General features: G+C 44.8%; 1 protein-coding gene across 4 annotated transcripts in view; it reads left to right on the top strand.

Moving 5' to 3' along the window:
• Positions 1–2,664: 2,664 nt before the first annotated feature.
• The window catches only part of ACAD9 (acyl-CoA dehydrogenase family member 9), a 62,531-nt gene continuing 47,793 nt past the window's right edge, over positions 2,665–17,402 (top strand). For 3 of the 4 annotated variants that reach the window (XR_009565992.1, XM_060308673.2, XM_060308674.1), the window contains exons 1-2: positions 2,665–2,874; positions 7,092–7,185. Coding sequence is in view for 2 of the 4 variants with exons in the window: in XM_060308673.2 (XP_060164656.1) it covers positions 2,725–2,874; positions 7,092–7,185 (244 nt within the window). In the remaining 2 variants the exon portion in view is untranslated. Of the gene's footprint in view, positions 2,875–4,321; positions 4,492–7,091; positions 7,186–17,402 lie in introns of all 4 variants that reach the window. The other variant, XM_060308675.2, reaches the window with a different exon arrangement.

Genomic DNA, 17,402 nt, shown 5'->3' with positions numbered 1-17,402 from the left:
TGTTCGTAAACGTCTCCATGACCTTCCCCGGTGTATGGCTTTCACGCTGAGGGGTGTAGGAATAGTTTCCTACTCAGAGGATGTGCCAGAGGCCCAGAGCCAAGCATCCTGGTATGCTAACACCAACACGATGGCCACACAAGAGTGCCAGATTATTTGCTGGTAGGTCATATGAGAACCAGCTGTACTGACGTGATCATACAGAAGGACATTCAGCGGTACTCGGTGAGAGTGTTTTAAATATGAAATGTGGAAGTTCTGTGTGTAAAGCAAACTTTAAAAGTGGCATCCTATTTCTCAGAGGCTAATACTCAAGTATAAGATGGAAATCTCAGTGTGTAACCATTTTATTTTTATATTATTACAAGAAAAACATTGATCATTTGCTGTGGTAGATGCTTTTGTAAGGATTTAGTTAATCCTCACAAAAGTTCTGTGAGGGAAGTGATATTATACTCATTTTTACAGATGAGAAAACTGAATTTAGAAACTGGCAAAGTTGTAGAACTCCAAAACTTTTCCCATTGTACATGCTACTAGAGTACGTAGAAATTATGCCTTAATGTTTTTCTAATTTTTGTTTTGGAAACTGTGTGCCACTGAATTTCTCACTTGTTTAATTTAGGGAGGATCCAACCAAATTAGGATCCACTAAAGAGGAACCAGCACATTATCGGGTGACTTGATTGGACTGACTACATTTCTTTTGGCCAAAATGTACACAAGCTCAAACTTAAAACCCAGCATTGGCACTTTTTCTTTGTTTCACCCGCAGAGTTAATTCACAAAGGCACTTGTTACCAAATGCCTTCTCGAGAAGCTGAACGCTGAAACTGGCAAATACTGACCACTGATGAAGAAACCAGGTGACAAGCCTTTAAAAGTGAAAGACAAAAGAGAGAACACATTGCAGAAGATGCCTGCAAGTACAGGTATTTTGCAACCAAGAAAGTTTTTGAGCTCTTTTTTCCCTGATGCTATGTCATTGATCGGGATAGAGTAGGATAATCAAATAGTCAGTTTAGAAATCCCACTAGGGGATTAAAGACACAGAGGGAATTTTAAGGGAGTTTGGGAGACTGTGTAAGCTAATGACCACTCAAGAGAGGAATCCAGTAACCTAGCAACGATCTACACGACCTTGAAGGAAGACAGGTGCCTCCAAGCGCCAGGCACACTCAAGCCAGAAACCCTGATAGTTAAAGCACAAGACAAGAGACATGGGGTCTGAATCTTGTTACATGAAGTCAGGGAGTTAATCATCCTTTAAGAATAGCATTTCTATGTGTAGCCAAGACAGAAATATAGATGAAAAGGAAAGAAACTAGCCGAAAGGGGACATTATACTGAAACCTGAGATTAATTACCATATTTTAGTCTATGTTACTACCCTTTTGCTAATATAAATATGAATTAAATAGCGCCATGACAGCCCTGGTCAGACCATATAGGGTCACAGGAGGAACTAATGATATAAGCCTTGACGTTTGCCTAAGAATGAGGAAGAAGGTGGTCTTCTCCCCTCCCCACTTTTTCTCGGGCGATAAAGATGTAGTCCTCTTGGTTCTCAGGGCTCAGTTCTCTTGCCAGCCCGCTTGTATCTCTCACAAACGTCCTATGCTAACAGACTCACTCTTTACCTATCACTTTGCCTCACACCGACTTCCTTCTGCAACCAGACAAAAGAAGCTGAGCTTCAGTCAAGTCCTAACACCAGGTGAGAGGTTTTAGTTAAAAGACAGTGGGTTCGCGTCCACATCTGAGATGCGGGGGCGGGGGGGGGGGAGGTTGAGTCCCAATCTGAGTTTTGGCTGGGTTCGAGTCCCTCCCGAGAAGGACTGCGTTTTCATCAAGTCTTTACCCAAACAAGTGTACCTTTTATTGGGTCTGGCACAGCACGTTGAGCTGAATGCGTTTCCTACTGCTCTCTGAATATTGACGGCGGCAGAGAGCATTTCCAATGAGAAAAAGGCGTATTGTTACTGCCCTGTAAATGCGACAGGCAGGGCGCAGGCACAGGTGAGGAGGGCCTTCAGGGCATCGCTGGGTGTGGGGAGGGGGGCGCCCTCCCCCCCCATCCCGTCCCTGCCACCGGTCCCAGCTCCAGCTTCTCCCCCACCCTTGCCCTTCAGGTTGGCGTTTCCCAGGGACGTAGTAACTACAGGGTCTTATCCAGACCTCTCTGGTGGAATATCTCTTTCCTTTTCTTCTCCCCACCCCCCATATATGTGACTAATACGTAAGCTATGAAGCAAAACCAAAGGAATCCTCACTAATCACCCACTTAAAGCAAGGACCGTAACCCGTGTGTGCGCTCCCTCCAGAGATAACCAATATCGTGAATTTCCCCCACCCCCCGCTTTGTAGTTCCACCATGTCCTCGTCGCCCCAGCTGGCGAGAGGGAGGCAAGTGGAGGCAGCTGGGCCACCGCTTAGGTTCCGGCTCCCAGAGACGCTGCCCCGGCAGGTAATTTACGGCATTTAGGCAAAACCACTGCAGGTGTTTGAAAACAGCACGCCGCCGCCGCCCAATCGCGAAGCCGCCCATTCGCGAAACCGTCAAGATTGGCCGCGGCCCCGGCCAGGGCCCGAGGCCGCGCAAGCGCGTTGGCGGCCGGCGGGCCGACGCAGGTGGGTGGCGTCATCGGGAGGCGCGATCCCGGGGCAAGTGACTGAGGCGCTGGAAAAGCGGCGGCGGCGGCGGCGAGAGCGACTCGGGACGGCATGAGCGGCTGCGGGCTCTTCTTGCGCTCGGCGGCGGCGGCGCGCTTGGGCCGTGCCCTGGTGGCTTTCACCGCGAGTCGGCGCCCGCTGCGCACCAGTCCACCGAGCCAAGCTTTCGCCAAGGAGCTCTTCCTGGGCAAAATCGAGAAGGTAACGCCGAGCCCCGGCCGGCCATTGCCCTTCCTCCTCGCCTTTTGCCCTTTGCGGGAAAGGCCCGGTCGAGCCTGGTTAGAGTCCCCACACCTGCCTTAGAAACGCACCTGCGGGCGGGTGTGCTAACCCTGTGGCCCTGAGGAGCTATGGTTTTGACCTGTGTTCGAGGTAACGCCTGCCGGGACACCCTGGGAAACCCTAGGCGAGGTGGTCGCTAAGTGACCCGCAACTCAACACTCCGGCCGCGAACTGGGGGGGCTGGAGGGGGTTTTCTGTTTCCTAAGCACAGACCATGCCGCTCCTTTCTCTGTTGGCTTCCACGGCCGAGTCTCAACGGCTCACCCCACCTTTCAGGTTCCCCAGAAGCCCGGCTCAAAGGTGCCTTCCCCGCCTGTCCCTTCCACGGGTCGCACGACCTAGTGTTACTAAGCACTCACCGGACTCTTATAGTCAGAAGGCTTGGATTTGACCTTGACTCTGTGACTTTGAGTCCCAGTTCTTTCAGCCTTAAAACGGAGCTTGCGATGTGTTCTGCGTCTCAGATGTGTTGTAACGAGACGTATATACGTGGAAATGCTTTTTAAACTGTTAAGATGCGGTACAGGTTCATGAAGCAGCAGAATGAGTAGTCGGTGCTGGCGTCAACACCTGCTAGTCTTGTGACCTTGGGCTAATAGCTCCTGTGAAGTGCCTCAGTGCTCTCATACAGAAAATAGGAGTAAAAACAGCCCTCGCCCCCTCCTACAGGTGGCCCACAAGCCAAAGAAAAATGTGTGTAAAGTGCTTTGAGCTTGGCCGGAATGTTGACTGATTCTGTATTACTTTAGGAGTTATTCCCTGGTTTTTCTAGGACATTCTCTAAGGTCGTCAGGCACAGATGCAGACACTCTGACTGGAGTAGTTTGCCCTGCTAGAAGTACGAAGCTAGGTCTTAAAAGTTAGGGAAGCCGTTTCCTCCAGAACCTGGGGCTGTGTGGTGCTCTGTCGTGGGACCCCCGCGGCTCCCAGCAGCTTGGGGAAGAAAGAACACACATTTTTCTGTTACCGACCAGGGTTCTTGGCCTTCCCCAAGAAATAGAAATTTACTAGAGGCCAGACAAGAAATTCAGGCAAGGCTTTATCTGCTGCAGCAGGGGAGAAGAAGAACAAACAGCATGTTCCCTTGCTTGCTCAATCCCTGAGAGGGGCAACCGGTTTCTTAAATGGGCTGAGGGTAGAAATGTGTCAGGCTGGAGGGATGGCTTAGGTGTTTTGTCCACCCCTTAGGTGGTGGTGTGTGCAGGGGGCATGTGGGGCACCCTGTTTTTGCTCCAGGCTCTTCAAAAGTGGCAGTTGGTTTTTTTTTTGGTCTTTTTGTATCTGTTGGATCCAGAATTTGCCCCAGCTGTGCATGCACACAGTTATTTTTAGTCCCATACAGCTTCTTTGTGTTTTGTTGCTCAAGGAGAGGTGTGTCCAGGTGCAATGATTACAGCACTGCAGCAAAGAGTCCCAGGTCCCAGCCTGTCTCATTTCATGCTCCTCTTTCTCCAAACCTATGGCGCCACCTCCCCCATCCGCACTCTCACCTGTCGGCTTTGCCTCCTGTTTCACTGAGAAAATACACGCAGTCAGGTAAGAACTTCTACCACCACGCTTACCCCCTCCTCCCCACATGTGTGCCCGTGTGGTCTGCGTTCTCTGCATTGATGTGGGGAACCGTCCACTCCCAGCAAAGGCCAACTGTACCCCAAGCTTTCTCAGCTACTCAAGGACATTGATTCCTTCTTGGCTCCTTGACAAGTCCAAACATTAGACAGCATTTCCAGCCAGCTCAGTCGGAGCTGAAGTTTTCTAAGGCTTAGTCTGTGGACTTCTCTTTTCATCTACAAGCACTCCTCTGATAATCTAATTCCGTATCGTGCTGTCAGTGTCCTGAGGATGCACATTTATTTCTCCAGCTGAGATTTCTCCCTGAACCCCATACTCTTCATGTCTACCTTTCTACTCAAAAGCTGCACTTGCATGTTACTAGGCATCGCCAGTCTAGCCCACCCAAAGCTGAGCTCCTGGTCTGCCCACCCAATCCTGTCTTTCCTCCCGCTCTTCTTATCGGAGAGGGTGGTGACTCTGCTGGTCCACTTGTTCAGGTCGAATACCTGGAGTCAGCTTTGACACCTCCTGTTCTCATAAGCCACATCAAATCCAACAGCAAATGCCGTTTTCTCTACGTTCAGGTTCTATTTAGAATCTGACAGCTTTTAAGCACTTCCGCCGGTACCTCCCTGGTTCAGGCAGACATCGTCTCTCGCAGCATTGTTGGGGTTTGAGCGGCAACGTGGTATCCGAGATGCTTAGAATCTCGGAATAGAAGGAGACCTTCATGATCACGCAGGCTGGCAGTTGTCCCCCTGCCCTCAGTTGGACCCAGGCTGTTCCTGAGAGCACCCCCAGGGCTGCTGCAGGGACTAGTGGGGGAGTCAAGTGGGTGACTTTTCTCCCCGTTCACAGCCTCAGCCAGAGCAGCTTGGCTTGCATCTGTTTTGCAGATTTGGTTTCTGCACCGGATTTATTTGAAAAACCGGTTGTACTTTCAAAAATTTGAAAAGTGCTGATGAAATTGAACCCATCGCCCATGAGGCACCCCATTTAGACTCTGAACACTGCCATCAGAAATTTGTTCTCACATGTGCATGAGATCTCTCTCCTGGGACAGTTGTCCATTGGTTGCAGTTGAGACCACCTGGTTCCCAGCCTGTTCTCTCCTCTCACCTGGCTGCTCGCTGGTACCAGAATCATCTCCCTCTAACACAGCCATTGCACCAGGTGAGCCCGTGCAGGCCGGCGCAGTGGACGTGGCCTCTACAGTCGGCTAAAGAGCCGGCTTTGTTCTAAGCGGCTGCGGGGTGGTGACAGCTCAGTGTAATTTCCTTGTAGACCACCTTAGGGGCAGGGCCGAAGGTGGCCTGGAGGCAGGGATTCTTTTAAGTTTGGGCATGGCACCCACCTATCACCTGTACAGGTGGCCGGAAAGAAGAAAGTAGATTTGGGAGCCTGTAACTAGAGTGGCTGATTATTCACAGGGCTCGAGAGGAGACAGGACTCCTCTGCTTTGAAGACCTTTCTCAAGACGCTTGGTGAGAGGTGCTGTGAGGAGAGGCAGGGCTCCTGGGGGCGGCTTAGGGCCTGGGACATCACTTCTCAGCAGGTGTCAGTCAAATCCAGATACTCGGGTCACGCTGGCAGCTAACGGGGGTTGGAGCCCAAAAGCCAGAGGGCACAGCGGGATGATTTTAGGCAGCATATAGCCATGGCCTGGTTGGGAATCCAGGGTCAGTTGGAAACATTGTCCACTCCTCTATCAGTTTGAGGTAGACTTGAAGCGGAGTCGCTTTCCAGGCTGTGGGGACAGGAGCAGAGCCAGTACCCAATACAGATAATTGCAGCTATTTCGTGTTCAGGACACCTCATCTCCTTTGAGCCTCACAGCTGCCTTCTGAGGCATCACCTGTAGCAGGAGAGAAACTGACACTGAGAAGGGGTGTGACTTGCCCATCACACATCTAAGAATCGGCAGAGCCAGGGCTGCATTCCGGTTGATCTGGCTCCTCGTCTGGGCCTCCTCTGGTGGCCCTGCTCAGCGCACGGAGCAGGGCTCATTAGGCGGGACGGGCGGGTGCTGGAGCGAGCAGCCAGGTGGGAACCCGGCAAGATGTCAGACCCGTGACCACAGTACGTTCTTGTCGGTGGCAGCATCTTTGAGCTCACAGGATAACTGAGGTGGATTTCTGTGTTTTGGTAAAGAGCTTGCTCATGCATTATCTTCCATGGTCCTCACAACGACCTTGAGTAAATATTACCTGCTCATCATAGGTGAGAAAACGGCAGTGTGGACAGGTGATGGGATGTGATTAAGGCTGCCCAGTTAGTAAGCTGCAAATCAGGGCTCAGACTGGGGTTTGAAATGTTAGTCCAGGCTCTCTGCTCCATGGGGCAAGCTGACCAAAATTAGGAACAATTTTGGGTCAGGGAGGAGGATGAACCAAGGTGCTGGAGTCTAACGCCATTCCTTGTCTTAAGCTCCTTCTGAAGTTTGCTTTCCGGCTCCTTCAGCGAGTAAGGCCCTGCCAGCCGATGTGGAAACTAGCAAGTCTTTTTCCTTCCCTTTGGGTTGATATTGCCACTATGGGAGGTTGCCAAAAATTAAATTTTTACTACATGTTTATCATTTTTAGAAAGAAGTTTTCCCATTTCCGGAAGTTAGCCAAGATGAACTTAATGAAATTAATCAGTTTGTGGGACCTGTAGAAAAATTCTTCACTGAAGAGGGTATGTATGATTTTCTTTACCATTAGCGATTTCCATTTTAATGGCAATGCTTTGATACTTATGTTAGGAGCAGTGTACGTTAATCATGGAGAAATAGTACTATCGACATATTTTGCTTAAAAGATCGTTCCAGGGCTTCCCTGGCAGCGCAGTGGTTAAGAATCCGCCTGCCAATTGCAGCGGACACGGTTTGAGCCCTGGTCCGGGAAGATCCCACATGCCGCGGAGCAACTAAGCCCGTGCGCCACAACTACTGAGCCCGCATTTTACAACTACTGAAGCCCGCACACCTAGAACCCGTGCTCTGCAACAAGAGAAACCACCGCGATGAGAAGCCCGCACGCCGCAACGAAGAGTAGCCCCTGTTTACCGCAACTAGAGAAAAGCCGGCACGCCGCAATGAAGACCCAACGCAGCCAAAAATAAATAAGTCCAACTGCTCTTTAATTATATGATATCTAGTTCAGTGCCCCTCCCCCCCCTTTTTTTTTGGCTGCATGTGGGATCCAGTTCCCTGACCAGGGATTGAACCCAGGCCCCCTGCATTGGGAGCACAGAGTTTAAGCCACTGGAGCACCAGGGAAGTCCCGACTTTAGTGCTTCTTAATGTATCTATGGTGAAGGACCACTTGAAACATTTCAAACTGTTGCAGGCTAACACTTTTGTAAAATACAATAAAAATGAACAATTTGAAAAATGGAATTAAAAAAACATACAAAATACATCAATCATGTGCTTGGTTGTGTGGCAACGTAAAATTGCTGTAAATGTTTCTGAAGGTTTAATCTTGATTTCTGTACTTAGCTTGTTAGGAACCAGGCATGATCTAGGGACCAGACCATAGGTTGAGGGCACCAGTGTGGAGTGCAGGGTCCCTCACTCAGGGGTCACCGCCCTTAGTGAGGGTAGTGACCTCTGCCTACAGGAGTCCCTTGGGGGGTTGAGCAATGACAGATTGACAGCAGTGCTTCCCCACCGCTCAGGACCCCAAGGAGTTTTGTTTGTGTGGGTTTTATCTATCAACTGGTGCCCTTTGACAAATTAAAACTGAGGAATTTTTAAAATGCTGTGTTCATTTATTACTTCATTTAAAAATAATAAGCCCATCACATGTTAACATAAACAATGTCTTTTTTCAGTTATTAAACTACTTTTTTTATTTTATTGGAGTGTAGTTGATTTATAATGTATTAGTTTCAGGTGTACAGCAAAGTGTTTCAGTTATACATATATTCATTCTTTTTCAGATTCTTTTATAGATTACCACAGATTACTTTTTTAACAAGATTTTATTTTTTTTATAAATTTATTTTTTGGCTGCGTTGGGTCTTCGTTGCTGCGCACGGGCTTTCTCTAGTTGCAACGAGCAGGGGCTACTCATTGCGGTGACTTCTCTTGTTGTGGAGCATGGGCTCTAGGCGCGCAGGCTTCGGTAGTTGTGGCTCACGGGCTCAGTAGTTGTGGCACGCAGGCTTAGCTGCTCTGCGGCATGTGGGATCTTCCCAGACCAGGGCTTGAACCTGTGTTCCCTGCGTTGGCAGGCAGATTCTTAACCACTGGCCATCAGGGAAACCCTATAACAGATTATTGTGTAGAGTTCCCTGTGCTATACAGTAGGTCCTTGTTGGTTATCTATCATATATAGTAGTGTGTGTATGTTAATCCCAACCTCCTAATTTATCCCTCCCTCCCACGTTTCCCCTTTGGTAACCCTGAGTTTGTTTTCGATATCTGTAGGTCTGTTTCTGTTTTGTAAGTTCATTTGTATCATTTTTTTTAAAATTAGATTCCATATAAGAGTGATATTTGTGTTTCTCTGTCTGACTTACTAGACTTTGTATGATAATCTCTAGGTCCATCCATGTTGCTGCAAATGGCATTATTTCAATTTTAGTAATATTCCATTGTATATTACTGAGCAATATCCCATTGTATATGTGTAATATTCCATTGTATATGTGTACCACATCTCTTTTTAAAAAAATAAATTTATTTATTTATGGCTTCGTTGGGTCGTCGTTGCTGCGCGCGGGCTTTCTCTAGTTGCGGCGAGCGGAGGCTACTCTTCGTTGTGGTGTGCAGGGTTCTCTTTGCGGTGGCTTCTCGTTGTAGAGTATGGGCTCTAGCCTCACGGGCTTCAGTAGTTGTGGCACACGGCCTCAGTAGTTGTGGCACAGGGGCTTAGTTGCTCCACAGCATGTGGGATCTTCCCAGACCAGGGATCGGACCCGTGTCTCCTGCATTGGCAGGCAGATTCTTAACCACTGCACCACCGGGGAAGTCCACCACATCTTTATCCATTCCTCTGTTGTTGGACATTTTGGTTGCTTCCATGTCTTGGCTATTGTAAATAGTGCTGCAATGAATAAACAGTGTTTTTGATGAAGAGTGGCATTGTTTTACAGTTTCGCAAATTTTTTGGCTTATTGGAAGATGCTGGATTCTTATATCTGTTTCTACATTTAATCTGTGATACAAACCACATAGGCCCTGGAAGACTCCACTGTAGGCTCATGAGAGAACTAGGATTAAAAAGGCAAAGAGCATCTTTCTTTTATTAAAATAGTTTTCTCCTGTGGACTCCCTGGAAGTCTGGCAGGTCCCCTGGGCACCCTTTGAGAACTGCTGATCTACAGGGCTATCATGTTTCTAGTTTTAAAAGTTGCTGAGTTGTGTATAAATACGTTTTGTTTCTATTTTTGTTCTAGTGGTTATCTTACTACTCCTATCTATTTTTAGTTCCTTAGTTCCTTGTTCTTCTGTTTATACTTACTATCTGGTTTGTCAGGCTTCCTTTTTCTTCCGATTTGTATTGAGGTATAATTAATTTACAATAAATTGCACATATGTGAAGTGTACAGTTTGATAAGTTTTGGCATGTAAACTTTACTGCCAAGGAAGCATCAACACAATTAACATAATAAACATATCTGTTACCTCTAAAAGCTTTTTTTAAGTTTAACAATTAAAATTTATTATTAAACTTTTAAAACATTATAGTTCATTTACAAAGTTGTGTTAGTTTCAGGTGTACAGCACAATGATTCAGATAGATATATATGCTTTTTCAGATTCTTTTCCCTTATAGGTTGTTAAAAAATACTGTAGTTCCCTGGGCTATATGGTAGGTCCTTGTTGGTTACCTGTATTGTGTATAGTAGTGTGTAGGTGTTAATCCCAAGCTCCTAATTTATCCCTCCCCACACCTTCCCCCTTCGGTAACCATAAGATTGTTTTCTATGTCTGAGAGTCTCTTTCTGCTTTCTAAATAAGGTCTTTTTTCCCCCTTTTTTAATTGAAGTATAGCTGATTTACGATGCTATGCCAGTCTCTGCTGTACAGCAAAGTGACTCAGCTATACACATATGTAGATTCTTTTTTTATATTCTTTTCCATTATGGTATATCACAGGATATTGAATATAGTTCCCTGTGCTATATGTAGGACCTTGTTCTTTATCCATTGTATATGTAATAGTTTGCATCTACCAACCCCAAACTCCCAGTTCATCTCTACCTTCCACCCCTGCGCTGGGGCAACCACAGGTCTGTTCTCTATGTCTGTGAGCCTGTTTCTGTTTTGCAAATAAGTTCATTTGTGCCATATTTTAGATTCCCCATATAAGCGATATCATACGGTATTTGTCTTTCTTATTCTGACTTACTTCACTTAGTATGATAATCTCTAGTTGCACCCATGTTGCTGCAAATGGCATTATTTCATTCTTTTGTATGGCTGAGTAGTATTCCATTGTATACATGTACCACATCTTGATCCATTCATCTGTCAGTGGACATTCAGGTTGTTTCCCTGTCTTGGCTATTGTGAATACTGCTGCTATGAACATACGGGTGCATGTATCTTTCTGGATTAGAGTTTTGTCTGGATATATTCCCAGGAGTGGGATTGCTGGGTCATACGTTAATTCTATTTTTAGTTTTCTGAGGAACCTCCATACTGTTCTCCATAATGGCTGCACCAATTTACATTCCCACCAACAGTGTAGGAAGGTTCCCTTTTCTCCACACCCTCTCCAGCATTTGTTATTTATAGACTTTGTAATGATGGCCATTGTGACCAGTGTGAGGTGGTACCTCATTGTAGTTTGATTTGCATTTCTCTAATGATTAGAGAGGTTGAGCATCTTTTCATGTGCCTACTGGCCAGCTGTATGTCTTCTTTGAAGAAATGTCTATTTAGGTCTTCTGTCCATTTTTCGCTTCTGTCCATTTTTTTTGTCGTTGAGTTGTATGAGCTGTTTGTATATTTTGGAGATTAAGCCCTTGTCTGTCCCATCATTTGCAAATATTTTCTCCCATTCCATAGGTTGTCTTTTCGTTTTTTTTATGGTTTCCTTTGCTGTGCAAAAGCTTGTAAGTTTGATTAGGTCCTGTTTGTTTATTTTTGGTTTTCTTTCTGTTGCCTTGGGAGACTGACCTAAGAAAACATTGGTAGGATTTATGTCAGAGAATGTTTTGCCTATGTTCTCTTCTAGGAGTTCTGTGGTGTCATGTCTTATGTTTAAGTCTTTAAGCCATTTTGAGTTTATTTTTGTGTATTGTGTGGGGTTGTGTTCTAACTATATTGATTTACATGCAGCTGTCAAACTTACCCAGCACCACTTGCTGAAGAGAAAGTCTTTTTCCCATTTTATATTCTTGCCTCCTTTGTTGAAAATTCGTTGATCATAGGTGTCGGTTTATTTTTGGGCTTTCTATTCTGTTCCATTGATCCGTATGCCTGTTTTTGTACCAATAACACACTGTTTTGATTACTGTAGCTTTGTTTTGGTTTTTTTTTAATATTTATTTATTTGGCTGCACCGGGACTTAGTTACAGCATGCAGGATCTTTGTTGTGGCACACAGGATCTTTAGTTGTGGCCTGTGGGATCTCTGATTGCAGCATGCAGGACTTGGTTGCCGCATGCAAACTTTTAGTTGCAGCATGTGGGATCTAGTTCCCTGACCAGGGACTAGACTAGATCTAGTTCCCTGACCAGGGACTAGCCACTGGACCACCAGGGAAGCCACTGGACCACCAGGGAAGTCCCTGTAGCTTTGTAGTATTGTCTGAAGTCTGGGAGAGTTATGCCTCCTGCTTTCCCCCCCCGCCCCAGGATTGCTCTGGCAATTCTGGGTCTTTTATGGGTCCATATAAATTTTTGGATTATTCTACTTCTGTGAAAAATGTCATGGGTAATTTGATAGGGATCGCATTAAACCTGTAGATTGCTTTGGGTGGTATTGCTATTTTAGCAATATTAATTCTTCCAATCCAAGAGTGTGGGATATCTTTCCATTTCTTTGACTCCTCTTTTATTTCCTTTATTAATGTTTTATAGTTCTCAGCATGTAAGTCTTTCATCTCCTTGGTCAGGTTTATTCCTAGGTGTTTTTTTTTTTTTATTGGTGCAATTTTAAACGGTAGGTTTCTTTCTTTACATTCCCTTTCTGGTATTTCATTGTTAGTGTAAAGGAATGCAACTGATTTCTGAATGTTTATCTTGTATCCTGCTACTTTGCTGAATTCATTTATTAGATCTGGTAGTTCTTGTGTAGAGTCCTTAGGGTTATCTATATATAGTATCGTGTCATCTGCATGTAGTGACAGTTTTACCTCTTCCCTTCCAATTTGGATGCCTTTTATTTGTTTTTCTTGTCTGAAGTCTTGCAGCTTTTCACTGTTGAGTATTATATTGGCTGTTTGTATTATATTGGATATTATATCAGGATTTCTCATAAATGGCTTTTATTATGTTGAGATATGTTCTCTCTATTCCCACTTTGGTAAGAGTTTTTATCATGAATGGATGCTGAATTTTGTCAAATGCTTTTTCTGCATCTATTGAGATGATCATATGATTTTTTACTTTTCTTTTATTAATTTGTATTACATTGATTGATTTGCATATGTTGAAGCATCCTTGTGAACCTGGGATGAGTCCAACTCGGTCGTGGTATATGATGTTTTTTATGTGTTGTTGGATTCGGTTTGCTAATATCTTGTTGAGAATTTTTGCATCTATATTCATCAAAGATATTGACCTGTAATTTTCTTTTTTTGGTGGTATCTTTATCTGGTTTTGGTATCCGGGTGATTGTGGCTTCACAGAATGTCTTTGGGAGTGTTCCCGCCTCTGCAGTCTTTTGACAGAGTTTGAGAAGAATCTGTGTAAGTTCTTCTTTGTATGTTTGGTAGAATTCACCTGTGAAGCCATCGGGTCCTGGACTTTTGTTTTTAGGAAGTTTTTTTTATTACCGATTCTATTTCTCTTCTAGTGGTCGTTCTGTTCAAATTACCTATTTCTTCTTGATTAAATTTGGTGGGCTGTATGTTTCCAGAAAATTGTCCATTTCTTCTAGGTTGTCAAATTTGTTGACATGTAATTGTTCATAGTATTCTCTTATGGTCTTTTGTATTTCTGCAATATCAGTTGAGATTTCTCCTTTTTCATTTCTTGTTTATTTGGGTTCTCTGTCTTTTCTTGGTGAGCGTGGCCAGAGGTTTGTCAATTTTGTTTACCCTTTCAAAGAACCAGCCCTTATTTTTGTTGATTTTTTTCTATTGTTTTTTTAATCTCTAATTAGTTTATTTTCACCCTGATCTTTATTCTTTCCTTCCTTCTACTGATGTAAGGTTTAGTTTGTTCTTCTTTTTCTAATTCTTTTTAGGTGGTAGGTTAGGTTGTTTACTTGAGATTTTTCTTGTTTTTTGATGAAGGCCTGTATCTCTACGAACTTCCCTCTAAGAACTGCTTTTGCTGTGTCCCATAGACTTTGCATAGTTGTGTTTTCCTTGTCGTTTGTCTCAAGGTATTTTTTAATTTCCTTTTTAATTTCCTTATTGACCCATTGGTGTTTTAGTAGCATGGTATTTTGTCTCCATGTAGTCTTTTTTCTCGTTTCTTATCCTGTTGTTGATTTCTAGTTTCATGCCACTGTGGTCAGAGAAGATGCTTGAAATAATTTCTGTACTCCTATTAAACTTGTTGAGCTTAGTTTTGTGCCCTAGGATGTGGTCAGTCCTAGAGAATGTTCCGTGTACGCTTGAAATGATTGTGTATTCTGTTTTTTTGTTTTTTTGTTTTTTTTTGAGGTACACAGGTGTCTCACTGTTGTGGCCTCTCCCGTTGCGGAGCACAGGCGCCGGACGCACAGGCTCCGCAGCCATGGCTCACCGGCCCAGCCACTCCGTGGCATGTGGGATCTTCCCGGACCAGGGCACGAACCCGTGTCCCCTGCATCAGCAGGCGGACACTCAACGACTGCACCACCAGGGAAGCCCTATTCTGGTTTTTTTGATGTAGTGTCCTGAAAATATCAATTAAGTCTAACTGTTCTGTTGTATCATTTAGGACCTCTGTTGCCTTATTGATTCTGTCTGGAAGATCTGTCCATTGATGTGAGTGGGGTATTAAAGTCTCTTACTATTGTATTCCTATCCATTCTCCCTTTATGTCTGTTAGTGTTTGTTGTATGCATGGGTGGTCCTATATTAGGTGCATATATGTTGATGAGTGTAAAATCCTCTTCTTGTACTGATCCTGTTATTATATAGTGTCCTTCTTTATCTTTCTCTGTAACGTTTGCTTTAATCTATTTTATCTGATATGAGTATTGCAAATCCTGCTTTCTTGTCATTTCAGTTTGCATGAAATATATTTTTCCATCCTCTCACTTTCAATCTATGTGTTAGCCCTCAGGTGGGTCGCTGGTAGGCAGCATATGGTAGGCTCTTGGTTTTTTTAATCCAGTTTGCCAGTCTGTCTTTTGATTGGAGCATTTAGTCCATTGACATTTAAGGTAATTACTGTCACGTAAGTATTTATTGCCATTTCAAACCTTGTTTCTTCTTTGTTCCCTTTTCTTTTTTTCTTTTTGAGGTTTGATGATTTCCTTTTATGCTTGTGTTCTCCTCTGCTAGGTTTTTGTGAATCTATGTTTTTGATTTGTGGTTGCCCTGTTTCTCAATTATTATATGTTAACCCTTTCCTATATCTGCTTTCTTTAGACTGATAGTCATAAAGGCTCAAACACATTCTAAAAAAAAAAAGAATCTGCATTTTTTTTTTACTCCCCTTCCCCACATTTTACGATATTTATGTCCCTTTTTGCATCTTCATGTTTATCCTTTTGCTATTCGTTGTGTTTATCATTGCTTTCACAAATAGGTTTTTTTTCTTTTCTTTTTGATCTATATACTGGCTGGTTTACGTGATTTACTTCCAATTGTGATTTCCTCTTTCCTATTTCTTCTTGCTTCTTTTCTGTTTAGAGATGATGACCTTTCAGTATTTCTTTTAGGATAGGTTTAGTATTGCTGTATTTTTAGTTTTTGCTTGTCTGAGAAATTCTTTATTTCTCCTCCTATTCTGAATGATAATCTTGCTGGGTAGAGTATTCTAGGTTGCAGATTTTCGTCTTTCAAGACTTTGAATATATTTTGCCACTCCCTTCTGGCCTGCAGTGTTTTTGTAGAGAAATCAGCTGATAGCCTTATGGGGGCTCCTTTGTAAAGAAATGTTTTCCTCTTGCTGCCATTAGAATCCTCTCTTTAACTTTTGCCACTTTTATTATAATATATCTTGGTGTAAGTCTGTTTGGGTTCAACTTGTCTGGGACCCTCTGTGCTTCCTGTGTCTGGATATGTTTCCTTCTTTAGGTTTGGGAAGTTTTCAGCCATAATTTCTTCAAATACATTTTCAATCCCCTTTTCTCTTCTCCTTCTGGAATTCCTATTATGTGTAGATTGACCCACTTTGTATTATCCCATAGGTCTCTTATATTGCTTTCATTTTTTTGCATTTGGTTTCCTGTCTGCTGTTATGATTGGGTAATTTCCATTAGTCTGTCTTCCCGGTCACTTATTCTTTATTCTGCAGTATTCATTCTGCTCTTCATTGCCTTGAGCTCGGCTTTCGTCTCGGCAAATGAATTTTCTAACTTTTCTTGGGTCCTTCTTATAGTTTCTAGTTCATTTTTATGGTAATCTGAATTTCTGTCAATAACCTTTCTTAATTCCTTCAGTATTTTCATTATCTCCTTCTTGAACTCAGTGTCTGTTAATTTTTATTTATTTATTTATTTGGCTGTGCTGGGTCTTCATTGCGGCATGCGGGATCTTTTAGTTGTGCCATGGGGAATCTTTAGTTGTAGCATGCGAACTCTTAGTTGTGGCATGTGGGATCTAATTCCCTGACCAGGGATTGAACCCAGGCCCCCTACATTAGGAGCATGGAGTCTTAGCCAGTGGACCACCAGGGAAGTCCCTTGGTGTCTATTAGACTGAAGAGGTCTGTTTCATTGTTCCTTCAGGGGAATTTTCTTGGTCTTTTAACTGAGAGTGATTCCTCTGCTTCTTCATTTTGCTTATATTTCTCTTAGTCTGTGAATTTAGGAGAAGCGGTTGCCTACTGTAATCTTGGAGGGCTACTTATATGCAGGAGCGTCCCTGTGTAGCTTGTGTGGGTTTAATTTTTTTTTTTGGCGTGAAGGCAGTTTTTGTTGTGGATGCTTGCTGTCTCTTTCCTCAGCATATGCTGGCTCATATCCCTTTGGTAGGGCCGTGCATGTACGCAGGTGCACAGCTCACGTGGGCTCCCAGGGAGGCGGGAGCAGTGGTTGGCTTGCGGTCATGGGTCCCTCCGCAGCGGTGATGGCGGGTCACATGCCCCTGGGCGGTTGGCACCAGGTCGCAAGGTCCTCGGCAGGGTGAGGCACGCAGGCTCCTGGGAAGGTGGGGGCAGTCATCTGCACCTGCTCCCAAGACCGTTGGCGGTGGCAGCAGCAGCAGCCTGCGCCCACCTCTGGAGTCCAAGATGGCAGCTTGCTCTTGCCCTTGGAGCTCATGTAGGCAGTGACCTGCCGCCTGCGAGCGTTCGGAGAAAGAAGCTCCTATGGTGGGCCCGCCCCTCTCCTCGCACGTCCCCTAGCAGTGGTGCCTTGCCTCTCTGGCAGGCCCAGGCTTCTTCCCGAACTCCCTCAGTGGTGGCGCACTACACCCCAGCCCCCTCAGGCTGTCTTTATCCAGCCAATCCCAGTCCTCGCCCCAGGGTCTGACCTCAGTAGCCCGAGCTTCAGTACCCAGCCGCCAGCCGCCCCAGTGGGTAGTGACAATTGTTTCAGTCTCGCGAGTGTCGGTTGGCACCAACCCTCTGTGCAGGTCTCTTTCCACTTCGCTCTCTGCACCGCTGTTGGTGCACTCTGCTCCAAGGC

The sequence above is a fragment of the Globicephala melas genome, chromosome 11 (genome assembly GCF_963455315.2).
Source record: "Globicephala melas chromosome 11, mGloMel1.2, whole genome shotgun sequence".
NCBI lineage: Eukaryota > Metazoa > Chordata > Mammalia > Artiodactyla > Delphinidae > Globicephala > Globicephala melas.
Note: the sequence above shows the minus strand (reverse complement) of the source record. Positions and strands in the feature narration are given on the sequence as shown.